Here is a 26,748-nt window from a genome sequence, read left to right on the forward strand (position 1 = left end):
CTGTGTCGGGTCCTGCTCAGCAGATGGAGCGTGTGCAGTTGTCCTAGTCCTGGTCATTTGTAACTTTTCAACACATTCAACAGGTTTCCATTCCTTCATTGGTTAAATGTTAATATTGCAACAACTCTTCACCAACATTGCTAACACAACACAACATTCTCATTAAAAGAGCTGTAAACTTTAGCAAAACTTCTTTTACAAAAGTCATCATTATAAAACACATAGTATTTACTCTAACAATTGTGAAAGCCAATACTGTAATATATTTATCATGAAGGTGATGTGGTCTTCTAGATGAGAACCTGTCTCTTCAGCCTGTCTGTCCCCTGAGCCACCCCCCATCAAACACTCTGATACATTCCCTCTCTCTTCCCCATCCCTGCAGGGTTCCCTTGCACCTGGCAAGAAGCAAGTGCTGAAATTCTCTTACATGCCAGGATTACCAGGAGCCTTCAGCAGGACTTACCAGCTTAAAGTGGGTGACCTGGAACCAGAAAATATCTGCCTGAAAGGAGAAGCATCCTTTCCCATGATCAGTCTGGACCTGCCCTGGAACATCAGAGGTGGGCACTGCCTGTCTGCCCCCAGGAAGGGCCCCTCTGGTTTTGTTCCCTACTGTGTGCCCATAGGGCAGCTCATGCCAACGCCACCGAGCCTGGAGGGTTGCAGGACTCCCAGATCAAGTCAAGCCCCCTGGTTGCTTCATGAGTCTTGAGCAGAGCATCCCATGTGGGCTTTGTCCCAGGAACCCACCTGCAGAGCCTGCCAGCCCATCTGGCAGGGTCCTGAAGGACGATGGCTAGAGTGAAAGGCTTGGGAAAGCTGTAAGAGAGGCTGGCAGGGCTTCTGGCAGGGTTGGGTTTGTGTGACATTGCAGGGGATGAGATTCAGAGAGGAGCAGCAGCATCCACTTTCCATGGATGTCTTGAGGGATTTCTTTCTGGAAGAAACCAGTGTTGGGAGGTGGGGACTTCCCAGCTTAAATGGGACTGGCACTTTGCTCACCCTTCTCTTTGTGGATGCTTTCTTCCTTCAGGAAATGAAAAATATGAGAAGACACTGAAACGGCTCATAAAACGCCGGCAAATATTTGATCCCAGCTATAAATCAGTTGTTCTGAAGAAGCCTCAGAGCCCAAAGACTGAGACCTTGAAGATTCGGGACCTGCAGCCCAGCGTGATTGCCTCTGGCACTGTAGTAAGAACAGCTGCAGCCCCGTTTGGCACAGGCCACCCTCTCCATGTCACCTGAGCCCCTTGCAGCCCACAGCAGCTTCCTAGTGCCCTGATGACACTTGGGACCTCCCTGCCCACTGACAACCTTGTGTCACCTCAGCATTGCCCCTAGGGCTGCCACGCTGGTCATGGTCTCTTCTGGGGCTGCAGCAGCTTCCTGGCTGGCCCAGGGAGAGATGCTGAAGGCCATGCTCCAGGGATGGAGTTGATGGTGCTTTGAAGGAGATGCAGGTCATTGCTGGGGAGTTCATTGTTCCCAACCCTAGCCCTGCCAGATTTACAGACCTTGACAGCAGCTGCCTGGTTGTGCCCTGGGGCTGTGCTGGAGGTGCTCATCTCCACCAGGCACCAGCTTGGTGCCAGTTCCCTTTCAAGACAGATTCTGTCCAAGCTGCCTTGGTACCGGCTGGGGGCAGGCAAGTATCTGGAGCTCTGGAAGGTTCCTGGCTTGTCTGTCTGCCTGGCCAGATCAGCTTTGCTAACAGTGTCTGGGCAGGCAAAGATGCTGGAGTTACTTCCCTGGAGATGAGGTCCTGGCTAAGAGAGCAGGAGGTGTCACAGGCACTGAGCAGCCCAACAGGAGGACCCCACACCCCCTCCCAACAAGAGTGGGCTGGGATCCTTTCTCAGGTGCAAGCTGGGCTTTGGGAGGGACCTTTGCTAACCAGCCACTGTCTTCCCTTTCTTCAGTCAGACACTCAGCTGCAGATAAAGATGATGAGGATGCTGATAGAGAAACCTTTTGTAGAACTGCAGCAAATTCTTCCATCCCATCCCCTGAAGAGCAGGTTCCCTGACAAGGAGCTGTGCCAGAGTCTTGTCAAGTGAGTAGGGACTCCCATCCCCATCTCCAGGTGCCCCTGGGTGGGAACACCCAGCCATGTCCCCTTCTCCTGAGAGCTCCCTGTGTCTGCAGAGCTGGGAACAGCCTGGACTCCAGAAGGGGTCTGGTCCTGGTGGCTGTGACACGCTGCATGTGAGCAGCGGAGTGTCCTCCCTTCCCCAGCACCACGCTGAGCTTTGCACTGCTCAGCTCCCCACAGGTGTGGGGTTCAGTCCCTAGAGCTGGGGGACCCAGTGCAGACCTTCTAGCCCTTCCAGGCAGCATAGATTCTGTTCCTGCTGCTTAGCTCTGAAAGAGACAACTCCCAGCTGAGGTCTTGCTTCCAACTAACAGCTGTGCAGCTGTGACACTGAACAAAAGGAGAAGGGAACGGCACGTGTCAGCAAACCCTTTAAAACCCAACATCAGATGGTTTGGATCCTGGTGGGGTGACAGGGCTTATCTAGGTGACTTGGCCTGTCCCTTTGCACCATCATGATGCCTCACAAGCACGGGAGCTTCAATTCAGGAAGGAGATGCTCTGCAGAGCAGCTCATGTGGTCAGGTTGCAGAGCAATGAAGATTTCCTGTGCAGGCAAACCTTATTCCTAGACTCCAAAGCAATTTCAGGCTCAGGCTGTACACCAGGCTAGGCAGTTCCACTGCGAGCAGTGGAGGCCCAGTGGACTCACCTAGACTGGCTTTTCATGGCAGATGAGCTGTGGCCAGTGTCCATTTTAAACTAATTTTATTTTCAGGTACCATTAGTAGCTGATCAAACCTAGGACCTGCACTTCTCCTGACTTCCCAAAGTTATTGCCAGGTGGTCAGGCCATGGGTTTCATGGGCTTGAGCTGAGTTTTGACAGCAGTGAATAGAGAAATAGCCACTTTATTTGTATCCTCCATCCACTTGGATGTGTAGCCAGGCTGTGGTTTAAGGACTGTCCTTATTCCTTGCAGAGTTGAGCTGCTCGAGTATGTCCTGGACATGGGCCCTGTCCTTAAGGGTTACACTGAGTCACGCTCTCTGAAGATCACCAACCCTGGGCAGATCCATGTGTCCTTCCAGGTTGATGTATCTGTCCTGCAGGACACAGGTAAGCAGTGCTGGAGACACTTCCTGTGCCCTTGAAGTAGGTGTCTCAGACAGATTAGCTTAAGCCCCTGAACCTGGGGAGGTTTCTGAGCTTTTTCTTCTCAGTGCCCCTGATGGGAGCTGTAGAGGCAGAACTCTCCTGGCCAGCCATGCCCAGGGACCTGGCCTGCCTGTGACTGCCCTAACGCTTCAGTGCAGGGGCCAATGGTGACCATCACCCTGGTCACCTCTCAGCATCTTCCACCCTTGGCTCCCACAAGCAGCAAGTTTCTTTGGACACTCTGTGGGCTTCTTTTGCCAACCAGTGGGGTCTGCTGTATTTTGGAAGTGCTTTGTTTGGAGTTCACACAGGTTCACAGCACCTGTATTCAGCCTTTACTGAGGAAGCAGCCTGTGAGATCCTCTGGTGGATCAAAAGAGGTTTCCAAAAGAGGCCTTGAGGCAAGGCTGCCCTTCCATCACACAGCGGCTCACTGTGTCTGAAGGGTGTTCAGGCGCACTCTTAAGATTTTGTCCAGGTCACAGCACAGCGTGGGGCTTTTGCCACACCTCTCAGCCAGGACACCTGTAAGTCCTAAATGCTTGTACACATTTTGTGTTTTGTGTGTATCTCAGCTGCTTTGTGTTCATCTGTTCAAGGTTTCAGCGTGGGCCTGGACCAGATGATTTGCCTGCCCCCCAACAACAGCGTGGACTTCGACGTGCGCTTTGAAAGTGCCCACAAGCCATATGGTGACGTGGAAGTGGTGCTGCCCATAGAGGTACCACAGCTCTTGGGGCAGGCAGCAGGCTGGGCACAGCAGCAGATGTCACCTGCACGCTCTGCTGAATTCTCTGTCCTTCTCCAGGTGACAGAAGGCCCTATGTACAGCATCCGCATCCGTGCCACTGTGTTGGAACTGTCACTCACCCTCTCCAAGAACAGACTGCAGTTCTCTGACATCCTTGTTGGGGACTGCCAGGTTGAGACCATCCGACTCTTCAACTGGTTCCGAGTACCCTGCAAATGGTTCATTGCTTCCAAGGAGCCTGCTCTGAGGGTAAAGCACAGGCGACCTTGAACACAGACCTTGCTTGGTTGGGTTTTCTTTGTGACTCTTGCCCTTTCTGCTCTGTGGCTGCTTGAGCTCTTGGGTCTACAGTGTGTTTGAGGAACCTTCTGAGGGTCTAGATCAAGGCTGGTTTGCCTCAACCTGTTCCATTAGCTGATGCTTTGCTTTGCTGCCATCTTCACCCATTCCTCCTCCTCCTCTGAGGACAGTAGTTCCCTATCTGCCTGCCCTGTCTACAGGGCTTCCCTCCAGCTCTGGGCTTTGGGGCCACACTTGGTTTGGCTGTGGGTGCTCTCAGCACCGTGTCAGTGTCTCAGAACATGAGGAGACCTCACATTATTGATTTCTGTGCCCAGAACAATCAGCACGAGCCCTGTCCCTTTGACGTGACGCCCTCCAAAGGAACCCTTGATCCAGGAAAGTGGCAGAACTTGCATATCCAGTTTACACCTGAGGAGGAGGTGAGATTGGTGGGTGTCAGCCCAGGAGGCCTGTCAGGGCTATCTGGAAATGAGGGCCTGGTGCAGAGAGTGTGGTAGGAGCTCTGCCTTCACAGGGAGCCTTCTGCAAACCCCGTACTCAGTGTGGCTCAGTTCACCCCACAGAGCACTCCTGTGAGATGTGCTTTGAAATGCTCACAGGGAGCTTGCACAGAGAGCACCAGGGCTCTGAGGCTGCCTCTTGGCACATGGGGGGGATGTGCCCAACTCCCCTCAGCCTGCCCCTTGCCTGGCTGTATTTGCAGCTGTGACACTCAGTGCAGAGCAGCTGCCCACTCACAGAGGATAATCCTGGAATGGCTCATCCTGCTGCAGGACAGACCAAACAGCCACCACCCACCTTCCTGGGCACGGCAGGACGGTCACCTGTAGTGGGGTGCTGCCAGCAGTCCCTGGGGCTCTGGCCTGCCTGCACATTCCTGTGCAGCTGGGGATTCAGCTCAAAGGACAAAGCATTCCCAAAAGTGGTTTGCCTGTGGCTGCTGGGTCTTGGAAAGTGGCAGTGTGTACCAGCATGGACACAAGTGCTTCTGTGCCCACACACACTCCCAGGGATCTTTTAATTGCTCAAGAAATGTAACCATCTTGTGTCTGGCTTGGACCAGAGCCAAACACTAAGCAGAGAAGATGACCCTTATTTCTGGCCAGCAAGAGCTCATTTGCCTCTCTCCTGGAGCTGGTGTTTGCCTGATGCAGCAGTGCCAGGACTGTGTCTGGACACTGTAACCCTGAGGGCCTTTCCCATGAGCACTGCACTCCTGCATGACTAGGTGAAAATGTCTGACAGGCCATTGTACATCCATCTGATACCCAGTTACAGTGCACACCAGCATTCATCCCAGTTACTCAGACCCAGACTACTACAGATGCTCTAGTCCCTAGCATAAGTAAATATCTGGTTTCCATTCACCTTGGAGGGACTGATAACACCAAGCATTGCTGTATTTGGGGTCCTGTCATCTGAGACTTCATGGATGAGTTTTCTGCGCTTTCCTCTTTTTAGAGGTCTTACAAGAATGAGCTGGAGCTTATCATTTGTGGGAGCAGCAATCACTTAAAGCTGCACCTCTCAGGACAAGGTCTTGAGCCACGGTTGGAGTTCAGGCCCCCAGCACTAAAGATGGGATGGATGCTGGTGGACAGCGATGGGGTGGAGGCCACAGTGGTGGTGAAGAACCCATGCAACTTCCCCATTGAGTTTTATTCCCTGGATTTTGATGAGCAGTACCTTGAGGAGGAGAAGGTGAGAAGTCTGGGCCCCATGTACACGCTGCCCTAGCTTCACAGCACTCCAGCATTCCCAGGCTTGTGCCAGGGAGATGGAGGCAATCCCCAGGGCAAAGCCAGCTCTGCTGACATGCTGTGGGAGGACCTAAACTAAATAGTTTGTGTTGTTGGGAGGAAGGGAGGAGACAGAAAATGGGTTTGTTGAGTCTGTGTGATGAAAGGCAAGGAAAGGAATCTTGTGTATGGCTTCTCTTCCCTCCACACACAGATCCTGCGGATGGCAGTGGGGTCTGAGTACCAAAAGAGATTTTTTCTGCCTCCACGTGCCGTGGGTGAGACACTGCCTCCAGAGGTGCTGCAGGACCATGAAGCACAGAGGAGGCCAAAGGCTCAAGAGGCAGAGCTCAAGGCCAGGGCTGAGGCCAAGGCCATGGGCAATGCAGCAGCAGGTCAGAAAAACAGTGAGGGTTTGGTGGTGTCTGTTTTGCCTGTGGTCACAGCAGGGACTCCAGCCCATACACCCTGAACTCTCTGTCACCTTGCTCTCCAGGGAAAGCCCGTGCTTTTAGCAGCTGCCTGTTCCCCAGCTTGGTGGAGGAACTCTTGGCTGAAGGGCTGTGGCGTCCTCTTCCAGTCCTGAGTGCAGCCAAAGCAAGCTCCTATCTGCCTGCCGTAGACGTGGGAAATAATCAGGATATTTCCTTGTGTCCCTTAGCCACAAAGACTAGGGCTGGATGAGTTCCTCAGCCAATAGGACCAGGTCTAATATCACTGGCTCTTTTATATTTGCACCTTCCTAGCAGCAAAAGAACAATCTCATCTTGCTTTCACCGAGTCTCCTTTCCTGGGATCTGAGGGCATGGGGAGGATGGTGAGGATCAAAGGTAGGCAGGAGGCTGACTTTTCCCCCTGGTTTTGCACTGCAGCACGTCACAGAGCTGTCCCGTTCTGTCTTGAGTCCATGGTGAAAGAGGCTGGGAATCCTGTCTCTCGGGCTGTCCTGCGCCACCTGGGCATTGACCCGGACTCAGAGAGCTGCGAGGCGCAGCCCCACCAAGGAGGGATGGTTGTCATCATCCATGGGCCGCCCCGGGCAGGTACGTGAGCTGCAGCCCAGGGCTGCAGGGAGAGGGACGAGCAGGGGGAACACATCCTGGTGGGCCACGGTGCTTAAGGCAAGTCCTCAGCTGAACGGGAGGTGGAGATGATCCACTTGGCTCTAGCATTCAGAGTTTGTATCCACGCTGCAGCTGCCTCCCTCATGGCCTCCCCTGGAGGGACACTTGCTTTCCCACTGTCATTTTAACTTTGAAATTTGTTGGAGGTTTTCCAGGGCCTGTCCCTGCAATGCCTCCTGTGCCAGTGTCACCAAGCAGTCCTCCTCTCTCTCTCAGGAAAGACAGAGATAGCAGCAGGCCTGTGTCAGTATTACGACGCTGCTTACGTGTCCATCGACACCGTGGTGAAAGAGGCCATGGCCAAGGACGGGAGCCCAGCGGGGCTCCGTGCCCGGGAGCTCTGCACCCAGGCTGCCCTGGAGCTGGAAGGCAAAGACGAAGGTGATGCTGGTAAGGAGAAATGCTGGTAAGGACCCAGGGCCAGTGCTTGAGAAACCCACCACCACTGTCCACTTCTGCTTACTCAGAGCAGCAGTTTTTCAGTCCTTGGGTTTCTCTTAGGGAACATGGGTGAAGTGCATCACTGGCTTGCCAAAAAAATGAAATCAATTTTAAGGGCTCAGAAAAAGGTTCTTTTATAGCCCCCTTTGCTGCCTTTCTTGGCACATGTTCGTGTTTCTAGGGGTACCAACTGCCCAGGAAGTTTCATAAAAGTCTCCAGTCTCACATGGATAACAGCCCAACGAGCTGTGTAACCTGGCAGTGGGTGTAGGTAAATCTCTGGAGAAAAGAGCTCATCTAGGGCTGGTAAAGCATGCCTGTCTCTTTCCCAACTATTTTATATTTCCTCAAAGCTGAGGAAAGAAGAGGAATTGAGCCTTCTTCTTTCCCAACTATTTTATATTTCCTCAAAGCTGAGGAAAGAAGGCTGAATTGAGCCTTCTTCTTATGGGCAGCAGGCAGAACTGCTGCCCACCTGAACAAGGAAAAAGCCTTCTGAAGTGGCTCATTGAGCACAAGAGGACTGACTATGCATGTAACCTCGCAAATGAGAGGAAGGGAAGGACAGCCTCCCAGAGGAATTTCCAATGAGAGACATGCTCCAGATGAGCTCTTTTCTCCAGAGAGTTACCTGTGGCCACTGTCAGGTTACACAGCTCGTTGGGCTGTTCTCCATGTGAGACTGGAGACTTATGAAACTTCCTGGGTAGTTGGTGCCCTGAGCCCTGCAGGGTGAGGCCAGACCTGGCTCGGTGCAGGGGGAAGTTTTGCAGTGCTCAGTTTTGAACCTGGCTGGGTTGGGAGCTGGTGGAAGGAAGAAGAGTCTGGGTCCCAGCTGGGCTTTTCCCACAAGGAGGATTTAGCTTCAGTGGAGATGGGTGATGCAAGTGTGGCAGGGCTGCAGGTCTCCACATGGGAATGCAGGATGGGTGCAGTGTATGGAAACAATGCCCCTGGAGGACAAATCTCTGGTTTGATCTGCAGGGGAACTGCTGTGTAAGCAGCATCACCTGCATGCACAGTTGTTAGGAGGGACATAGTGCTGGCTTTAAAATCAAGTATGGGATGGTGTGCTTTATTTACCATGCTGGTAAGAGAAGCAGGGAAGGAGCTGCTTCTGGGAAACAGTGCTGCCAGTGCCCAGCAGACTGGGGAAAAGAGCCATGTTCCTTCCCAAGGCTGTGCCCATTGCAGTCAAAGGTGCCTGCTTGCTTTACAAAGCCCCCCTGAACCATCTGTTCCCTGTACAGATAAAAAATCTCAGACCAAGAATAAACGAGCCTCTGGGGAAAAAATCAACAAGAATGTCAAAGAAAAGACCCCTCCATCACAAAAGAAGGAGTCAGCCAGCAGACTTGGTAAACCTGACATCAAGGTAAACATGATCTGCCCTGGTTGATGCCTGGGACCTTTGCATTGTCTTTGAGATGGGCAGGGGCCGCTTGCATTGGAGGCTCTATGTGGGTCTATGTGCCATGACTTGGGCTGGGAATGTGCTCTGGCAGACAGCTCCACTGGCTCTCAGTGGTTTGCTGGCAAAGTGCAGTCCTGGCTAGTGTGGCTGCAGGCAGTGAGCAAAGTGCTGGGAGGCTGCACTGGGGCTTGCAAGGTTGGGTCTCTGCTGGCCAAGGGATGGGCCCTCCAGAACCGTCCCCTGGAGCCCCCAGCCTGCACTGCAGGGTTGTTCTAGTCTCCATTAGTGAGGAACCGCAGCTCCAAGCCCAGCAGTGGGAGTTGTTCAGGGCTTTCCACTGTGGTTTCTTTTCCTTACAATGGTTCCCATTGCAGTTCACAGTTTCCACTGCTCCTGCGCCCCAGCAGCTGAACATCGTCAGCAGTCGTGGGGAAGAGCTGAACTGCTTGAGCTGTGTGCTGCCCGAGGAGCTGCTGGTGGACATCCTCAGTGAGAGGCTGCAGGTGTGTGGGGTGGGGGAAAAGGAGACATTCCTGCTCCGGAGAGAAGGCACTGAGGTACGACTCAGAGAGGAGGAGGAGGAGGAGCAGCTCTGTACATGCTGCTCGAGGATCCTGGACTGTGTGCAGGGAACCCTGGGGGAAGCTGCAGCTGCCCTTAGTTGGCAGAGCCTAAGGACAGGTCCCAGCTGCTCTTAGCTACTGCCCTTGGAACAAGGATAGCTGGTGCCCTGGGACATCTGGGATCACTGTCCAGCTGTGAGGCCCCTGCGTGCAATGGCTGACTTACTCTTCCCTTTATTCACAGCGTAAAGACTGCTCCAAGGGAGTGATCTTTGATGGCTTGGAGAGCCTCTTTGCAAGCAGCCTGGAATCTTCCCTACTCTGTGTACTCAAAGCTGTCAAGAATCGTTGTCATATCTTCATGGTGAACCTGCATGAGGATTATGATTCTTGGAAAACCAGGGAGGAAGCTGAAAGAAAAAGGAAGGAAGCTGAAACAGAGAAGGAAGGTGAGATATCTCCATCCCTCTCAAATCTTTTCTCTCAAGCCCTCACCCTTATCTCTGTGTATCTGGGTTGGCAGAAATGTTTTTATTAATCTTTCTGCCTTCTGCCTCAGTGTAACCAGCACTCATCTCAGAGTTGCAGGAGATCTGAGGTTTTAAGACTCACCTTAATCTCTAACATTAAAGCTTGGGCACAAGTGCCAGCTGCTGTAGCTGAGTGACAAACAACTGTCCTCAGCCTTGGTGCACTTAAGCCAGGCAAAGCACAGGACCTCACTTCCCGGCCATAGCTTGGGAGATTGAATTCTGGAGCAGGGATATGAGCTCCCCAATATCTCCTGGGATGATAGGCTGCGTCAGGAAAAGCTGTGAATCCTTGCAGCTGCCCCAGAGCACCCAGCTCTGCTTGCAGTCACTCATGGTTTCTCCTCTGGTTTGTGCTAAAGAAATGAAGCGGGAAAAAGCTCTGCAGAGGAAAGCAGAACATATCTTGCAAATAGATGAGGATGAGTATGATGCGCTCCCTGAGGAGAAGAAAGCAGAAATGGATAAAATAATCCTGGAAAGGAAGCGCATACGGAGGAAAAAGTGAGTAAGCCTTCCATGGGTTACTGCTCTTCCATGGGTTATCGTCCCTGGAGGGCTTCCCTGCTCCAAGGACTCTGAGCTCAGAGGTGCTGCAGAGCAAAGGCCAGAAGCAGCACAGGGATGGCCACTCTGAGCTCCCTGGCTCCCAAGAGAGGAAGGACCTTCTTCTGTTGAGACAGAAGATCTCCTCTATTTGAGTGGTGAGCCTCCTGCCTTAGATGCTGCCTGCAGGGAGCTGGGCTCTGGGCTTGCCTTGGCACTGCCTCTAGAGGTGTCTTTAGGTCCATGGTGTTGAGTTGCACCTTCTTCATCATGTCCCTTCACCAAAACAGTGGGATTGTGGTATGGGCAGGTGTGGGGCACAGAGCAAACCTTGCTTTGGGTCCTGGTCCTGCCACAGCATTGCCAGTCCTTGCAATGCTGATCTGCCAGGGTTCTCCTTATGGTGGGACAGCACCCATGAAAGCTCATGTCCTTTAGGCTCCCCTTCAGCTGCAGCAGTGGGCAAGCCCAGGAGAAGCTCTGCTCCAGCAAGGCAGCCCAGCTCAGGACACATAGGCAAAGTGTGGAGGTGGGAGTGTGTGGTGGTTTGACCGGAAATAGGATTTCTGGGATGCTGTGGTCACCAATAGGCGCTCAGATTCTAATATTGGCGCCTGATGTGGCCATTGGGACATTGGATCCACCTCTGAGAACACAGGGTTAAAAGCAGGGCTGCCCCCTGGAAGGTTCTCTTTGGATTTCAGGCGGGAGAGAGTTTGATCTCTCCCCCAGCCCAGCTGCTGGCTGTGCAGGGAAAGGGAAGGCCACGCGGCCTGGGAGAGGTGGGCCTGACCCTGAGGGGCCCAAGGGTGGAAGCATCGAAGAACTACTGAGAGGTATTCCCCTCCACACACTTCTGGGAGACAGAGAGAGAAACAGCCGTGCCTGAGAGTTACCCTTGATAAACACGTGTGGCAGCACGGCTTAGAAGGAGGAAAGGCGGGGGAGGAGCCAGCGATGTGTCCAGCTGCTTGTGGGAGCTTTTAACACCTTTGTGGACAATGAAAACTTTACAGAACATTAACCCTTCCTAGAAGAGTGATGAAGGTCTGGGCAGAGAGAGAGATGTTGGAAGAATGGAGATGATGTAGTGGCATTTTTTGATGGACTCTTTTTTTTGTATAGCCATGGACTGTTTCCTTGTGATACAGAGACTGCTTCCAGGGGGGGCAGTGCCTCAGAACCAGGAGGATTCAGTGTGGGTACCCCTCGGCACCAGAGGGTGCAAAAAACTTGGGGGGGACAGATGTCCCGAAGGAGAGACTGTGCCTTTTTTGGAATGAGACAAGGCATCCTTGAAAGAAAACCCCAGAAGCAGCCCTGGTCCATGCTCAGTGGTGAGAGCACTGGGCATGGAAGATGTCACGATGGCAAAGGATCTCCGGGTGGTGCCATGTGTGACAAGAAGTCCATGGCACAAAGAAGGACTCCTTCTCCTCTTGATGAACTGAGGATTGAGTATTCTAAAGGGTGGTGCCGGACCAAGAGTTGGTGATTTGGGGGAATGTATCGTATTGGAATTTGGTGGGGGGAGGAGGAAAATGTTGGCCTCAGGGTCAAGGAATGAAGTGCAGGGCCAGCCAGGACTGGTGAGCTCAAGTTTCTGGTGGTGACTCTCAGCGATGTTTTCTGTTTTGTTTGCTGAAGGGAGCTGAAGCAGCTGGCTCAAAAGCTTCAGGAGGAGGCAAAAGCCTTAGAGAGGTGGAAGGAGGAAAAGAAGGGTGTCTCCATGCAGAAGCAACCTCCAAAACCAGCGAAGGAGGAAACCAGATCACCCGAGGGGAAGGAAGCCCCAGAGAAGGGGGAAACCAAAGCCCCTGAGACTGGAGAAACCAAAGCCCCAGAGAAATGGGAAACCAAAGCTGCAGGGATGGGGGAAACTGAAATCCCAGAGGACCAAGCTGAGATTGAGAACTTGATCCTGAGGTTTCAGATTTATGATTCATCGCAGCAGAATGTTGCACAGGTTTTCTCCTGCTGGGACAGGGTTCAGGGTACCGTGCAGTTACCTGTGATCCAAAAGGGAAAGTCTCCAGCTGAAAACAAAGGTCAGAAGACCAATAGGCCTCAGGAGAAGGTGGAGAAGAAGCCTGAACAAAAAAGTGGAGACCAAAGAAGCCTTCAGTCATCTCAGCTGGGGACGCGAAGCGAAGCTGCCGAAGGAGCAGTCGGAGACGAGCACATTGGGGTGCCGTGCCTGGACATTGAGGTCTCAGATCCAAAGGCCATGATTGGGCAGATCCTGAGGGATGGGAAGCTGCCAACGGAAGACCAGGTAAAACCCTGCAAAGCTCAGATCTTGAGCTTGCTGTGGTCTTGGGCCCTGGAGCATTGTGTTCCCCCAGGTGATAATGGCACAGAGCCACGTCCAGGTCCCTGATGGTATTCCACAAAGACTATCATCTGTGCGGATGGGGAGGTTGTCACCATCCCTCAGATGGGCAGGAAGTGGGAGTACTCTGTGTATAAGTATCCCATCTGTTCAGAGTTTCCCATCCCGGAAATCATAAACCCTCCCAGGACATGGCCATTGTTTTCTTCAGCTGAGTCACTCTCCCAGTCCTGCTTGTAGCTCTTGTGTCTGCTCTGGAGCCTGCTCACCCCGCTGGGCATAACAAAGCACTCGTATTTCATGTAAATTAAAAACCCCATTGCCAAAAGCTCAGTGCCTTCAAAGAAGGAGTTGTGAGGATGAAGGTGACAGAACTATAAACTGGATTTTCTCTTCTGTTTTAGCTGCTGAAACATCTGGGACTGCATCCTGATGGCCCCCCCCTTCCCCCTGCTGCTGTGCTCTCCATAGTCGAGTACCCAGAGGAGAGGCTGGGCTCTGCAGAGCGTGTGGAGCCCTTCAGCATTGTGGCACCAGAAGGTGCTGCTATAGAAGAGGATCTGGTGGGTGCTCCAGTGGTGCTGGCACTGAAGGTGCCAGGGCAGGGACCAGGCTAGACGGGGACAGGCGGGACAGGTTGAATGGAAAGGGAGCATTGTGGAGAGGCAGTGAAGATGTGATGGGGTCCCATATCTGCAGGTCTCCTTTCTGTCAGGGATGGGACAAAAGGGACAGTTTTGCTGGAGACAGAGCAGTTCTGTAAGACAAGAGGGGGAAAAAGCACTTAAAACCATGAACTTCCTTTGAGGAGAGGGTCCTGAGTTAGCAGGGGTGTCCTAGGCAAAACAAACACCAATAAGGGAGACCAGGTCCATGGGCAGGTGGACTTACTTATTTTTTCTCTCTTCCATTGGTGAACAAACCCCCCTTTTGCTTTCCAGGATGGGGATGTCTCAGGGCTCACTTCTGTCTCCCTCTTCTCTCTCCCCTTAGCCCAAGGCCCCAGACGTGAAGGGCAGTTCTTCCAAGGGCCATCCAAAGACAGGTAAAGCAACCAGCAGAGACAGCTCTGCAAAGGAGAAGCATATCTCCACACAGAGAGCAGAAAGTCCCCGGGATTCCTCTGCAACAGGATCCAAAAGTACAGTGGGAAGTGCCTCAGTCCCCACAGAATTCCTCAGGTGAGCTGCACGGGAGGAGGTGATGCCTCTGCTTCTTGGTCCTCTTGCCAAACAAGGTCCATCGTCCCCAGCTCCACAGTGACCCCGTGCCAGTGCTGGGGGATGGCGAGTGCACCCTCCTTGTTCTGTTGGCTCCTCAGCAATGTCTGAAGCCTCCTCTTAAATTGCCAGGCTGAAACGGTACCGGTGGATAGTGCCTGCCCACGGAGAGGTGGAACTGAAGGTCAACTTCTCCGCCAAAAAGCCAGGGAGGTTTGAGCAGACACTGAGGTTTGAGCTCGTGCAGTCAAAGCGCCAGTACGAGCTGCCCTGCTGTGGCACCGGCCTGTACCCCAGCATCAGCCAGAACCCACGGTAAGGCTGGGCCCTGGCAGCCTCCCACAGCACAGCTGCCGCTGAACTCACAGCCAGGCTGCCCCTTGGGGCTTCTGGCCTGGGCAGATGGTGCTGCCTGAGGCTGCCCAGCCCCTCTTCCTGTGCTGGGAGCTGGAAAGGCAGATGGTACCTCAGCCACCAGGAAGGGTTATGGCTTTCTGACTGCATTTCCTACTTGGAGCATCTCATAGCTCCTCCTTCCCCGCTTTCTCTGCCCAGGGTGGTGTTTCCACAGTGCAGGAAAACCATGAAGGAAGACGAAGTCATCTTCAAGGAATACGTTGAGAGCACAAAGCAATTCCACTTTGGACCGCTGCTGTGTGGGAAGTCAAGAGAGTGGTATGTGCTCCCTGCCGGGCCTTGTACTTTTCTGGACATGCCTGGAGAGACGTGCTGTCCTGGTGGCACAATCCCAACAGAGTCCTGGGTTTGAAAGACCAAAGACACGTGGGTTTGAAGACACGTGGGTTTGAAGGACCACAGATGTGTGAACTTGAGCAGATAAGAGGCAAATGAGCCTTGGAGGAGCTGCTCTGCCTACCCAGTGGGTGCCTTGGTGGCCAGAGCCACGTGCTGCTGCGAGTCCAAAGGTGACTTGGGGGGCAACTTCTGTGTCCCCCCCCACATGTCAGCTTCAACCCATAGGAAATGAACTTTATGGTGGTTTTTGAAGTGCTTTGAGCTCTGCAGGTAGCCTGATCTAGCAATTATTCTGTAGATGGTTTTGTAAACCTTTCATTAATCTCTAATTATTAATAAGATTTTATGGTTGACCTGCCAATAGGTGTCGAGGGGAACACACAGCAGGAATTACATTTTCCTGCAATGACATTGCGTGCTCACTGCTGGATAAAATCTGCCTAAACACACTGTCATTGAAGTTATTGTGTACTTCTACTTTCACTGTCACTTAAAAAAAAAAAAATTAACTTAATTTCTTATTTCCATGGGAGCTCTGGAGGGCTAGGTCTCTTTTGACAGCCCAAGAAAATGAAACTGAAATACATACAGTCTTTTGCCAGGTTGATGGATGGTCTGGGATCTCTCTTTTCCTCTTTAACCCTTTCTCCAAATTCCTCTCTCTAACTTTCACTCCAAAGTCATTTCCACACCTGAGAGAAGGATCATTTGTTATCTTTTTGCATTCCTCTTAGGAATTGATGCTTTATATTTCTTTCTCAGACTCTGAGCTAACCCATGAAATCCAAAGCACTTTCATGACTTTTATGAAAGAGATTAGCTAAACTCCTTTTCCAAAGGCCTTTCCTTATACCCTGCAGGGAAGGCATCCCAAGAAAGAGGGGGGAAAAACCCATGTGTCTGGTGTGCTGTTATTTTTCTAGGCACCCTTGAATTAACGTTGTGTTAAAAACTCTTGAAGTGGCCTGAGCATGATCAGGCTTCTGGGCTGGAGGCACCAAGTCCAGGGGAAGGCATCAGAGTAAGGCAGGGATGAGCACACGCCCATGCCCCTGACTGGGATCCATTTCCCTCACTTGTCTGTTAGAGCAGGGTCCCCCAGCACCCCTTCCTCGGGTGCACACGGTGCTCTCCTCAGTGTGTGGCAAAGGCAACAGTCTCCTCTGCAGCCTTTTCCCCTTTTGTGGACAGGTACAAGGCCCTGAACTGTCCTGGCAACTCGGAGCATATAACCATCCTCAACAACTCCCCTATGGACATAGAGGTCCACTTCTCCTTTGAGAATGATGGGGAAGCAGAGACATTCCTTCTGGACCCTCCCAGCCTAACCCTGAAACCAAAGGAGAAGCAGGTAGGAGAAGGGCAGGTAGAGCAGGCACTGTAGAAGTGCCCAGGGGCTGCTCCTCCTGCTTACACTCAGAGCTCTTTTAATTTCTTCCTGTGGGGCCGTGTCCAGGAGCTGACCATTTGGGCATACCCCACTTCCCTTGGCTTCCTGGAAGACAAGCTCATCTGCAGCATCGAGAAGAACCCGGAGCCAGTGGTCTTCAGCCTGTGCTGCTATGGGGTGCATGTGAAGCTGGAGATCAGCCCCCCAGAGCTCTCTTTTGACAAGCTGCTTCTGCACAGGTCAGTGATCCCACAAGCACTCCAAGACTTGTGACAAAGAGAAAACGTTTGACTCTGGTTTCTGGGGCATGGATGGAGCTGCTCCAAGTTGCATTCAGTGGCGAGGCTGGTGTGACCATCCAGCAGCTGATGCCAAGTGCCTTCCCTTCCTCTCTCTGCAGGACTGACAGCAGGACCTTGGTCCTGAAAAACAACAGCCTGCTGCCCATGGCCTGGCAGCTCAATGGGCTGGATTACCTTGCTGAGAACTTCTCCTTGTCACAAGATAATGGCATCCTTGATCCCTCCTCAGAGTTGGAAGTGACAGTGCATTTCAAGGCTGAGCAGATTGGCATAATTGAGAAGATCCTTCGATTAGAGGTGAGAGGAACTGTGCTCTGCCTGGCAGAGCAGGGCACAGTGAGCAGCCCATGTGCTCCTAGGGACAGAGTCACGAAGAGCTGCACCTGCCAGACACGAGGGTGCTGTGACCCCAACTTCTGCCTCTGCACAGCATTTGTCAGAACATGCAGTGCATCCACATCCCCCCAGATAAGCAGACACTGCATCCTGAGCCTGTAGCACAACCACCCTGTCCCTGTGAATGGCCGAAGGCTGTTGTCTGGTTGTACAGACTGTAGCATGATCTCTACGTTCCTCCTGGGCTTTGTCTGAAGCCCTTGCATAGTGCAACAAACTCTCCCCCTGGGATTTTGTTCCCCATGGTTTAGGGGCTGCATTTCAGACAGGGTGCTAGGTGATTGGAGAGGGTTATCAATGCCACCTGCTCTGAGACACCTCACACTTTTTGTGGTAGTTATTACACCCCTGTGCCTCTCAAGGAGGCTTTAGCAGCAGCATTCCCTGCTGCAGGAGTGCAGAGTTGGGCTGATAGAGTTTTTTACCGCAGCAGAATCTCACTGGGGCAGTCCCTGAGAGGAACAGGTTAGCAAAGCTTGGGAGTCCACCAATGCTTGTGAAGCCAGGGAGGCCATAGGGGAAGCAGCCAGCAGAGACAAGGACTTTTCAAAAGAATAATCTCAACAGTGTTTGTTTCTTGCTGCCTCAGGTTTCAGATATAGAAAACGTCCTGGGGGTTGTCCACACTGAAAACATTGAAATCTCTGCAGAGGTCTACGATGCTTCTCTGACCATTGACTTCATACCTGAAGGTCAGTGGATGCCTCCCAAACAAAGCAATCCAGGTGCACTGTATTACCTTGGGAGGTGGGCAGCCAAAGCACTGGGATGGGATGGGATGGAATACAAGGATGGCATGGATACATAAAGCATGTACCCTGCAACCTGCATGAAATAAAGGGCTCTGACAGCCTTAAGTCTCTCCCCTCTGGACTTTGAAGTGTGCAGCTTCATGTGCAGATTGGATTTTGGGGCTTTGAAACAACAGTGACATGAACAGGCAGTTGGCAATGCCCACGGGCGTGGCACAGCAAATAAAGTAATTGGGTTTGTGCTTGGGAGCGAGGAAATGGAAGGCAAGCTCTTTAGCTACTAAGCCTGCAGATATTTTAAGTGTGAAGAGAAAGGGCAGCTGGAAAACACTTTCAGGAACAGAAACTTGCTGGAAGGGCGTTTGCACCAAAACCTCAATGTAGCTTGTGGCCTGTTGTATTCTGCAGCAGCTCACAAATACCATGTTTGACCTCACTCTGTGGGTTTTCTGCAGGTCCAGAAGGAAGCTTGGAATTTGGAACCATTAATGTCATGGATAATGTGAAGAAAGTCCTAAGTTTAAACAACAGAGGGGTATACAACATCGAGTACAGGTGAGTCCTGCTGCCTGGTAGTGAGCATTTCCTTGGGTTCCCAGGCCTGCATGCTCTGTCAATGGCTAGAACCATTTCCGTGCTGCCTACCTCATGGTAAATACAAACCTTGGACTCTCTAATCTCCATTATTCTACCAGAGAATCCAGCCACAAACCAGCAGTTCTTCACAGCTCAGCAGGAACCCAAAGGAGAGCCCCAGAAATTTCAGCCACTGGAATGCTGAGATTCATTGCCTTTCTTTGATGGTCACCTCCTTTCCCTTTCTGAGACTCTGTAAGGAAGGGAATGAAAAATGTTGGTGTCGAGGTTTCTTGCAGTAACCTCATGATTGTCTGCACTCTCTGTCAAGATCCAAGATTCCCTGAGCAGAGCTGGACTCTCCCTTTTTTTTTTCTGGTCCTATGCAAAGTCCTGGCTGTGCTGGTGGCACCTGTACTTTTAACTGAGAGATCTCCATTCCTTCCCTTTCTCCCCAGGTTCACGCTGAAGGGTGCAGGTCCCAGGATGCGAGACGCCGCATCCCACTTCACTGTTGCGCCTCAGTCGGGCGTGCTGATTGCCTCCCAGCCTGCTGTGAATGTTGAGATGCTCTTCCACCCCACCAGTGAAATGCTCCTCAAGAACAGACCCATCCTGTACTGCCAGGTGAGCTGCCTGGGCCAGGCTGTGTTATCACACGGTGCTTTGGGAGTGTAAACAGGATAGATGTCTAATGGAAGGAGGCCTTTAACTGGAGAATCCTCTCTCCTACATGCACAAAGTCTTTCAACACCCTTTGGGAGGCTTCCTAAGTGGAGCTGAGAATGTGACTCTGGAGGAGGTGCTTAAACAGGGAGGGGTAAACTGGAGGCTGGGGAGGGAGCCTGGGGACTGGGGTAGAGGCTGGCCTCTTTGCATTGTTTACCTGCCCTTCCTGTGGACACAGGTGACAGATGCCAGATTAGGTCGAGGAGGCCAGGTTGTGGCTGACATCCCACTGAAGGTGTCGGCCAAAGCCGTGTACAGCAAGTACAGCATTGAGCCTGCCTCACCCATCAACTTTGGAGCCATGATCAAGGGCACCAAGAAGAGCCAGACTGTGGTGCTGGAGAACAAAGGCATGCTCCACTTCAAATTCTGCATCCGCCAACCACCCGAGGATGCATCTACATCAGAAAGGAAAAGGTACGAGCAGCCCTGACCACCCTTCCTGTCTGAGGAGGCACCACCCCACGGCTGGGATGTGGCAGGCAGCCAGGGGACCTGGGCTGTTGTGCATTTGCATGCCTGACTTGAGGAGAGGGAGCAAAAAAAGGCCTGGGTATCCACATGTGTAGTATGAAGCTGGTGATAGAGCTGCTCATTCCAGCAGGTGCTCTCAATGGGTGCTGCTGGCAGCTCTCTGGGAGCCAGCAGGAGCACAAGGCTTTCCTCTGTGAGTAGGAAGGCCAGCTTTGGCCTCAGAGAAAGGCAGGGGAGCTCAGATGACAGATACCTCTGCTTTCTCCTCTCAGCTCAAAGGAAGGGGAATCTGCTCCATTGGCTGCTAGGCTCTCACCAGCAAGGAAATCGAGCTCCTTCACACAGGTGGGTGACTCCTGCTGCCCAGCAGTGCTGCTGCAGGGGATGTGACAAGATGCTGCTGTGCCCAGGCTGGGGCTCACTGCAACACCAGTATCTGCTCAGTCCCACTGACAGTCCTGTAGTCTGGCTCTGACCTGGACTTGTGGGGTCAACAGAGGGGAGCAGGTCCTGTGTTTGGTAGCTGCAAGCCAGCATAGGTCTGTGAACACTTCAGAAGCAAAAACATCCTCCACTGAATTCCCAGTCCACAGAGCTCAGACATTGCTTTTTGTTCTTTGCAGTCCCCTACCTCTCTCCCATCATTTCTCAGAGGTATTTCTGCTCTCCTCTGTTACCTCTGGAGATTGAAGGAGCACAGCTACCACCTTAATTCTTTACACTTAAATTCCTTTCTCTCTGCCCCCTGGGACAGATTTGTAGCTCTTCTTGGCTTGTTGCTCCCAGCCTGGGGCTGCCTTTGGGCCATGAAGTCATCCTTCCCTGCCCTGGGACTGGCTGCTTGGGCCCAGCTGGAGGCCAAGGCAGGACATACTCTTTGGTGGGGTGCTCAAGGCACAGCTATCAGCCATCAACCTCTCCTGGAACTTTTTCTGCAGAGTCACCTCAATCTTGGCATGTTCACGGTGTCCCCCTGCTCCGGCTCCATCGGTCCGTGGGGCCAGCAGAAGATCACAGTGGACTGCTTCGCAGGGCAGGAGGGGAAATGTGAGGAGCAGCTCTACATTGACATCCCGGGCAGAGACCCCAAGGAGAATCCCCTGGGCGTTCCCTTCACCCTGATTGCCGAGTCCTGCCTCCCAGGTACCTACTGGCCACAGTGCCCTTGGTCACACCTGCTGCTGAGCAGCACCTCAGTGCCACAGTGCCGGATTATTCCAACCAGCTCCCGGCACCGACAGCACGGGTGGGCTGCCCCCAGAAAGCTGCCCAATCCGGGCTGCAGCTGCAGGGCACGGCCGCTCTACGGCTGCTGTGGACTGCAGACTGTGCCAGGGTAGGGACAAGGATCAGGGAGAGGCCCTCTGTATGGTTCCCAAAGAAGTTGACTCCCGGAGGTTCAGTGACAGAAAGGGCAAATTCAAATGCGTACATCAGATGATAAGGGGGAGGAGGTCTCAGGGGAGTATACAATCTTAGACCAATAGGGAGAAATTTGGGTTGGAACACAAGGTGGGGAATACAGTGTTTAAACCAATAAGGGGCTGCAGGGGAGGAGAATAATTTAAACAAATCAGTGGGGTTTCAAAGGATGCAAGATTGATAGGGAAGTGTCTAGAGAAAGAGGCAGGCTTGGGGAGGGATAGACATTCAATAGGAGGAGGAAGAGGGAACAGAGGGGCAGATCTTTGGAGAGATGGGCAGCCAGGGCAAACCCAATAACACAGGGCAGAAAGGAACAATCCATTAAGAATAAAATATGCTATGACAGTACAAATTAAGAAAGATCACAAAACTGACTACTAGAAATGCATTACAATTAAAAAACACAATGCTACACCTAAACTTGCTGCTTGGATAGAGAGGCATGCTAGCCCTGGTGTCCCAGCTTAAAATCCTCAGAGGTTCCAGCCCTCTTCAAGTCCACCAGTGGACTCATCCCTCCCAGGCTGAGAGGGATACATGGAAGGATAAAAGGAAAGCAATGCTCTCTAAGACTGAGGTGGACTGAGCTCCATCCTCACAGCCAGTTCCCCCAGCCAAGGCTGGGTTTAGCAGTCACCCGGGCAGAAAGGGCTTATCAAGCCTTCTGAGAGGCCAGCAGGGTCCAGATAAACTCATCAGGGAGGCTTCTCCATGCTCATGCCTCTGGTGTGTCCCCAGGACTTGCTGAGGATGTGCTGTTAATCTTCGAGGAGTACCCCATCTGCAGCAGCACCGACCTCGACCGCAAGATGCAGTCGGTGAAAGGCACGGGCCTGTTCGTCAGAGATGACAACAGGTTCATCTTCAACAAGGTTCTGGTTGGCCAAGAGGCAGAAGCTCATTTCAGTATCTACAGTGCAAGCAGCCTGCCGTGTGATGTGGTCCTCTCCATCAAACCCCTGCCTGGAGAGGTAAGAGCAGGAGGCCAAGGTGGTGGTTGCCCTCTAAGGGCTGGGTGAGAGCCTGTTTTGTTCTCCAGGTGCATTGCTTCCTGTGGCCCAGACTAGTATTAATCAGTGCAGGTCAAACTGCAGGGGAGAGCAGCAGAGCCAGGGAACAGTTGTGTGGAATTCTGCGTGTCTCGGGCAAGGTTTTGGCTCACACCTCTGGGTCTTCAGTGGGAGAAGTGAATCCTTCTGAACCTCTCCTGGAAGCACATGCAGAGAGGGGCTCTTATGAGCTGACATGCCAGGGCTCAAAGCAGAGCATTTCCTCAGGCTCCCTGGCTTTTCCTTCTCTTTGAAGGCCAGTTCTGGGTTAGTTGCAGGATCTTCCATGCAGTGCCCATCTCCCATATAGGCTGGGGAAGCTTCCTGCACTCCAAACACACAATGCTTTAGCACAAGGTCAGCATTCTCTGGGAGGATGGGAGCCTGCCCAGGGAAGGAGGAAGGAAGACACAATGTCTGGGGCTGTTCTCAGTAATGCATTTATGTATAAAACTGTGTCATCTTGAAAGGTGTTTTCTCCTAACACTGCTCTCTGGATTCCCCCAAGGAACAATTCCCTATCAACAACGTTTTCAAGTTGGATCCAGTCAAGATGTCCATTCCTGGCTCATCCTATGCTGTTGCTACAGTGACCTTCACCCCGCCAGATGATCAGAACTACAACTGCACCTTCAAGGCTTCCCTTGTCATCCCAAAAGGGTAACTGACCCTGTGAAATATTCGGGAGGCCTCACTGATAGCTGCCTCTCCCCTGGAAAGCCACAGACCTCTTGTTAGCTCTAATGCTTTCAGTAGCCTCAGGCAGAGTACTTGGCTTGAGATGGTCTGGGAGGCAGTAACTCTTAGATAGAGCAGAAAAATGAGGCTGATGGTTTAGCCTGTATGAGGAACTAAGAAGACAGGCAAATATTAGGTAGCCAACTGGAAGTTACTGAGATGTGCTGCAGCTGAGCTGGGGGTTCCAAGGACAAAGGCTTGGATGAAGCAGTTTCTGTACCAGCAAGTCAGCAGTCACAGTTTCCTTTTGTTTCTGTAAAATTAGGTGATCCTCTGTGATTCCCTGGCATTCATTAAGCTGTTTTATGTGAGTGATTTGAGCTGGTATGAAAGAGGAGTCTGGTTCCTCTGCTCTGGGACCTGTGTACTGGGGCTTTGGCCTGCTCTTCCTCAACCCTTTAGTGGCTGAATTGGAACAAGAGAAGTCTAATTGCTAATAAGCAATTGCTTTTTTACTGTTCGTGGAAATGATCTTTACTGATGGTGATGATGATGTGTTTTTGCCTTCTTGCTTTTGTACTGCCTTCATGCTGTGCTTTTGCTTGTTGCATAAGTTCATCTCAGTGCAGCCAGGGGATTTGCCATATCTCATCTGGTGCCTCATTATTTACCTGCTGTACTGCATGATTCAATTAAATGAAATTATTTTTAACTGTTATTGTGGAAGGCTCTGGCTCTTTGGAGCAGATTCCTCTTGTGAATGGCCCTGAATGGATTGGGAAGAGGCTGGTGGGGGGCCGTGTTGTGGGGTACAGGAGCACCAGGCAGGGAAAACGCTGTGGCCCTTGCTGCTTTGCCTGCCTAGTGAGAAATGCGTTAGTGCCAGCTGAAATTGTTTCTGTGCCTCTCCTGCAGCCCTGTGAAAATTAAACCCCAAACCGTGACCTTCACCATCAGTGGGAAGGCGCACGAGGCGCAGCTGACGGTCGTGTGCCCCAGCGCGCGCAGCAAGAGGGGAACGGCCGTGCTGCGCTTCAAGAGGCGCCGCGTGGGGACATCCCAGAAGCTGCCCCTGGTCGTCCGGAACGATGGCATCTTACCTCTCAAGGTGGGGAGGACCTGCTCAAGGAATGGTCTGGTGTGGGAATGAGCGCTTGTGGCACAGGGGAAGGGTCCCAGAAAACACGGCAGACCTGGGAAGAGGTGTCAGAAATTCTTTTGAAGCAAGTGACTGACATCTGTTCTCCAAGAAGGGAATTCTTGGAAATTTTCCATCCAGTCTTTCTTCTTTAAGTTGAACACAAGAAAGGTGGTGGAGTATTTTCCCCCTGTCTCTCAGGTCACCTTTTGTTCTCATGGACATGTGTGATTTTCCAGTTCCATTACATTGTATTTGATCCCAGTTTATTACATTTGAAGTAGACTTAGATGTGGTTTAATTACATTCTGCTCATTACTTTCTGTCCTGTTTGGTTCTGTGTCAGTTCTACCCAGATGCCTCTGAACGCCCTTTTTTCTTGTCTGGTTTGACTTCACTTTTGTGCTAAGTGCTGTTTGTAGTGGGAGAGGTGCTGGGCTGCCATGTGGGACCAGCAGCACTGTGGTGTCAGTCCCTGTGCCACCCTGTACTCACACCAGCATCATTGTGCTCTGGTTTCCCTTTTCTCAGTTTATGTTATGCCTGGAGCACGAGTACGGAGCGTTCTTCTTGAAGGGCAGGGCCTCCACACTCGAGGTATTCCACACTGAAGATGAGGACTCCATCATAAATGGTAAATTCATTACCCATGAAATGTGATCATGCAAAGAGGAAAAACTCAGCCAAGCCTGCTCTTGGCTTCTCCAAGCAGCAGCCAGATGTTAGGCACAGTTTTGTTCCTTGGGCTCTCTGACCCCCAAGCTTTTCTTGGGGCCTTTTTGCAGGGTTTCCTCCTAGCAAGTTGTAGGAAGTTCTTCTGTTCTAGACGTGGGGCGTTGAGTTGTGGGGGACTGTCACTACCACAGTGGACCCTCTGAGGTATTTGCTGCATGTAGGAAGGTACCAACCTGAACAGACACAGCCCTTGAGCACACAGCCAGCAGAAGCCAAAAGGATCTTTGGCTCAGCTTTGCATATGGCTGGAGCTGGCTGGAAGCAGATGGAATGAGGGCTGGGCATCAGACTGAGGTTAAGCTGCTTAAGTGGTGATGTGTCTGGAGGTGGCATAGGCACAAGGTGTCTTGTGAACATAGGAAGAAGGTCTGGAACTACTGGGGGTAGAACCTGTGCTTAGAAGGCAGCTGGCTTCAACCTCTTATTCCTCATATCTCCTATGGAAATATTTCCTCTGTACAGCTGTATCACTTTACTCTGATTTCCATTGCTGTGCAGGGAGCAAGCCCACAAAGCCTTTCTTCCTTCTGCATCACGGGGAATCAGCAGAGTTTGATGTCATTTTCAAACCCACCCTGGCTCAACGTCTGGAAGGGGAGATTCGTCTGTTGTTGGCGGACGCCTGCTCTAACAAGATCCTAGTAGAGCTGGTGGGTGAAGGCCACAGAGACAGATTCTACTTCAGAGGACTAAAGGCAGACACAGAGGAAAGGGATGCTAAGAGCAGCCTGAATAAAGACATCATTGATGGTAAGAGAGGAGAGGCTGCCAAGGTGGAGCAAGGAGGAGGACAATGTCTGATCATGTGTGTCCTCCCTCTAGCCAGGCCTGGGCTGTCACCCACGGGACTTGGTGGCCTGTGGGCGTGGCAGCCATGCATGCAGAGCAGTGTGTGCTGTGCTGCACGTTGGTGGCTTAAGGATGTGTCAGGGTGTTTCCCTGGAAGTGTGGGATGGGGAACTCCCTCCAGAGGGAGGAAGGCTTGGAGCAAGGAAGCACTGAACGTGCAGGTGTCTGTGCACGTGAGGGGGTGTGTGGAGCTCCCTGCATGCTGAGATCCCTTGCTCTCCTCCTTTACAGCTATCAGAGTGAATCACCTGGACTTTGGGCACTGTCCTGTCGGGAAGTGCTGCCGCAGGACCTTCACCATCAGGAACCGCACCCAGCACCAGTTCCTGCGCTTTGAGTGGGAGGCAGACGGCCCATTCCACATCTCCCCCAAGGTGAGCGTGGACTGCTCTGCCTTTCCCCACTGCTCAGGCCCTGCCCTGGTGCTCCCAGGAGCAGGCAGGGCAGGGAGTCCTCACATGCCACTGATAGCCTGTTCCAGTGCCATGTAGGAGATGCAGTCCCTGGCTTGGCTGGGCCAAGGCTGCCAGCCTTGCAGCAAAGGCTTCATGTTATGGCAGGTGGCACCTTCTGTTCACACTTTTGTCTATCAAACTTTGCATAAATCCGCTCTGAGGTGCAGATTCCTGGCACAGCTGCTCACCACATCAGTTCCTTTTGCTGGCAGTCCTGCCCTTGGCAGTGCTTCCAGTTTGGTCTTGACTCCCTGATTCCCCCTAGGTGGGACACCTCCGTCCTCGCCGTTCCAAGAAGATCAGAGTGACCTTCAAATCAAATGTCCCAGTCACCTACAGGAGGCACCTTGTGAAATGTAAGGTGACCAAGATCGAGTTTCAGCTGCCACCAAGGAAGGTTCCGGACTGGGATGACCGAAACTGCATTGTCACATGGAAGAGTACCCCCAGGAAAGACCCAGGAGACAAATTCTATAAAATGCAGAAGGTAAGAAGCAAAATGGCAAAAAAAGCCAACCCAGCTTTTACAAAAAGAACCACCATAACACCATCACTGCTGGCTGTGCAGCTCCTGGTTCCTCTGACATCGGACAGCTGTGAGGTTCACCAGCAGTGCAGTCCAGGGGAGAGGTGGATGCACAGTGACTGGATGCACTCACACAAGAGGGGAAGCCTTTGGACAAGAGACCTTTAGCCACACAAACCATCAGTCTGTGCCACAAGCACAAGTGTTGCAGCCCATGTTGAATGGGGGACAATGTTTTATGATTTTATCCCATTTTAAGGTGTTAGAAATCTCTTCATCTCATTTGGTGCCTTTTCACCAACAAGGAGTTAAGTCTGCTGCACTCTGGCTCTTCTTTTGAAGCAGAGAGAAATCCATTT

General features: G+C 52.1%; 1 protein-coding gene across 1 annotated transcript in view; it reads left to right on the forward strand.

Annotated features, from left to right (window-relative positions):
• The window catches only part of LOC132079268 (hydrocephalus-inducing protein homolog), a 60,723-nt gene that overhangs the window by 30,187 nt on the left and 3,788 nt on the right, over positions 1-26,748 (forward strand). Inside the window, exons 25-60 of the mRNA XM_059481770.1 lie at positions 386-563; positions 1,037-1,197; positions 1,926-2,059; positions 3,021-3,157; positions 3,796-3,917; positions 4,005-4,196; positions 4,565-4,669; positions 5,712-5,951; positions 6,204-6,384; positions 6,862-7,032; positions 7,330-7,503; positions 8,805-8,929; positions 9,343-9,471; positions 9,776-9,980; positions 10,442-10,565; positions 12,255-12,882; positions 13,344-13,502; positions 13,933-14,120; positions 14,292-14,474; positions 14,715-14,834; positions 16,107-16,266; positions 16,372-16,544; positions 16,706-16,904; positions 17,593-17,695; positions 18,211-18,310; positions 18,790-18,958; positions 19,239-19,477; positions 19,807-19,879; positions 20,473-20,677; positions 21,698-21,930; positions 22,517-22,668; positions 23,602-23,794; positions 24,356-24,458; positions 25,058-25,309; positions 25,640-25,782; positions 26,129-26,350. Of these exons, the coding sequence (XP_059337753.1) occupies positions 386-563; positions 1,037-1,197; positions 1,926-2,059; positions 3,021-3,157; positions 3,796-3,917; positions 4,005-4,196; positions 4,565-4,669; positions 5,712-5,951; positions 6,204-6,384; positions 6,862-7,032; positions 7,330-7,503; positions 8,805-8,929; positions 9,343-9,471; positions 9,776-9,980; positions 10,442-10,565; positions 12,255-12,882; positions 13,344-13,502; positions 13,933-14,120; positions 14,292-14,474; positions 14,715-14,834; positions 16,107-16,266; positions 16,372-16,544; positions 16,706-16,904; positions 17,593-17,695; positions 18,211-18,310; positions 18,790-18,958; positions 19,239-19,477; positions 19,807-19,879; positions 20,473-20,677; positions 21,698-21,930; positions 22,517-22,668; positions 23,602-23,794; positions 24,356-24,458; positions 25,058-25,309; positions 25,640-25,782; positions 26,129-26,350 (6,375 nt within the window). The remainder of the gene's footprint in view (positions 1-385; positions 564-1,036; positions 1,198-1,925; positions 2,060-3,020; positions 3,158-3,795; positions 3,918-4,004; positions 4,197-4,564; positions 4,670-5,711; positions 5,952-6,203; positions 6,385-6,861; positions 7,033-7,329; positions 7,504-8,804; positions 8,930-9,342; positions 9,472-9,775; positions 9,981-10,441; positions 10,566-12,254; positions 12,883-13,343; positions 13,503-13,932; positions 14,121-14,291; positions 14,475-14,714; positions 14,835-16,106; positions 16,267-16,371; positions 16,545-16,705; positions 16,905-17,592; positions 17,696-18,210; positions 18,311-18,789; positions 18,959-19,238; positions 19,478-19,806; positions 19,880-20,472; positions 20,678-21,697; positions 21,931-22,516; positions 22,669-23,601; positions 23,795-24,355; positions 24,459-25,057; positions 25,310-25,639; positions 25,783-26,128; positions 26,351-26,748) is intronic.

The sequence above is a fragment of the Ammospiza nelsoni genome, chromosome 13 (assembly GCF_027579445.1).
Source record: "Ammospiza nelsoni isolate bAmmNel1 chromosome 13, bAmmNel1.pri, whole genome shotgun sequence".
Taxonomy (NCBI): Eukaryota; Metazoa; Chordata; class Aves; order Passeriformes; family Passerellidae; genus Ammospiza; species Ammospiza nelsoni.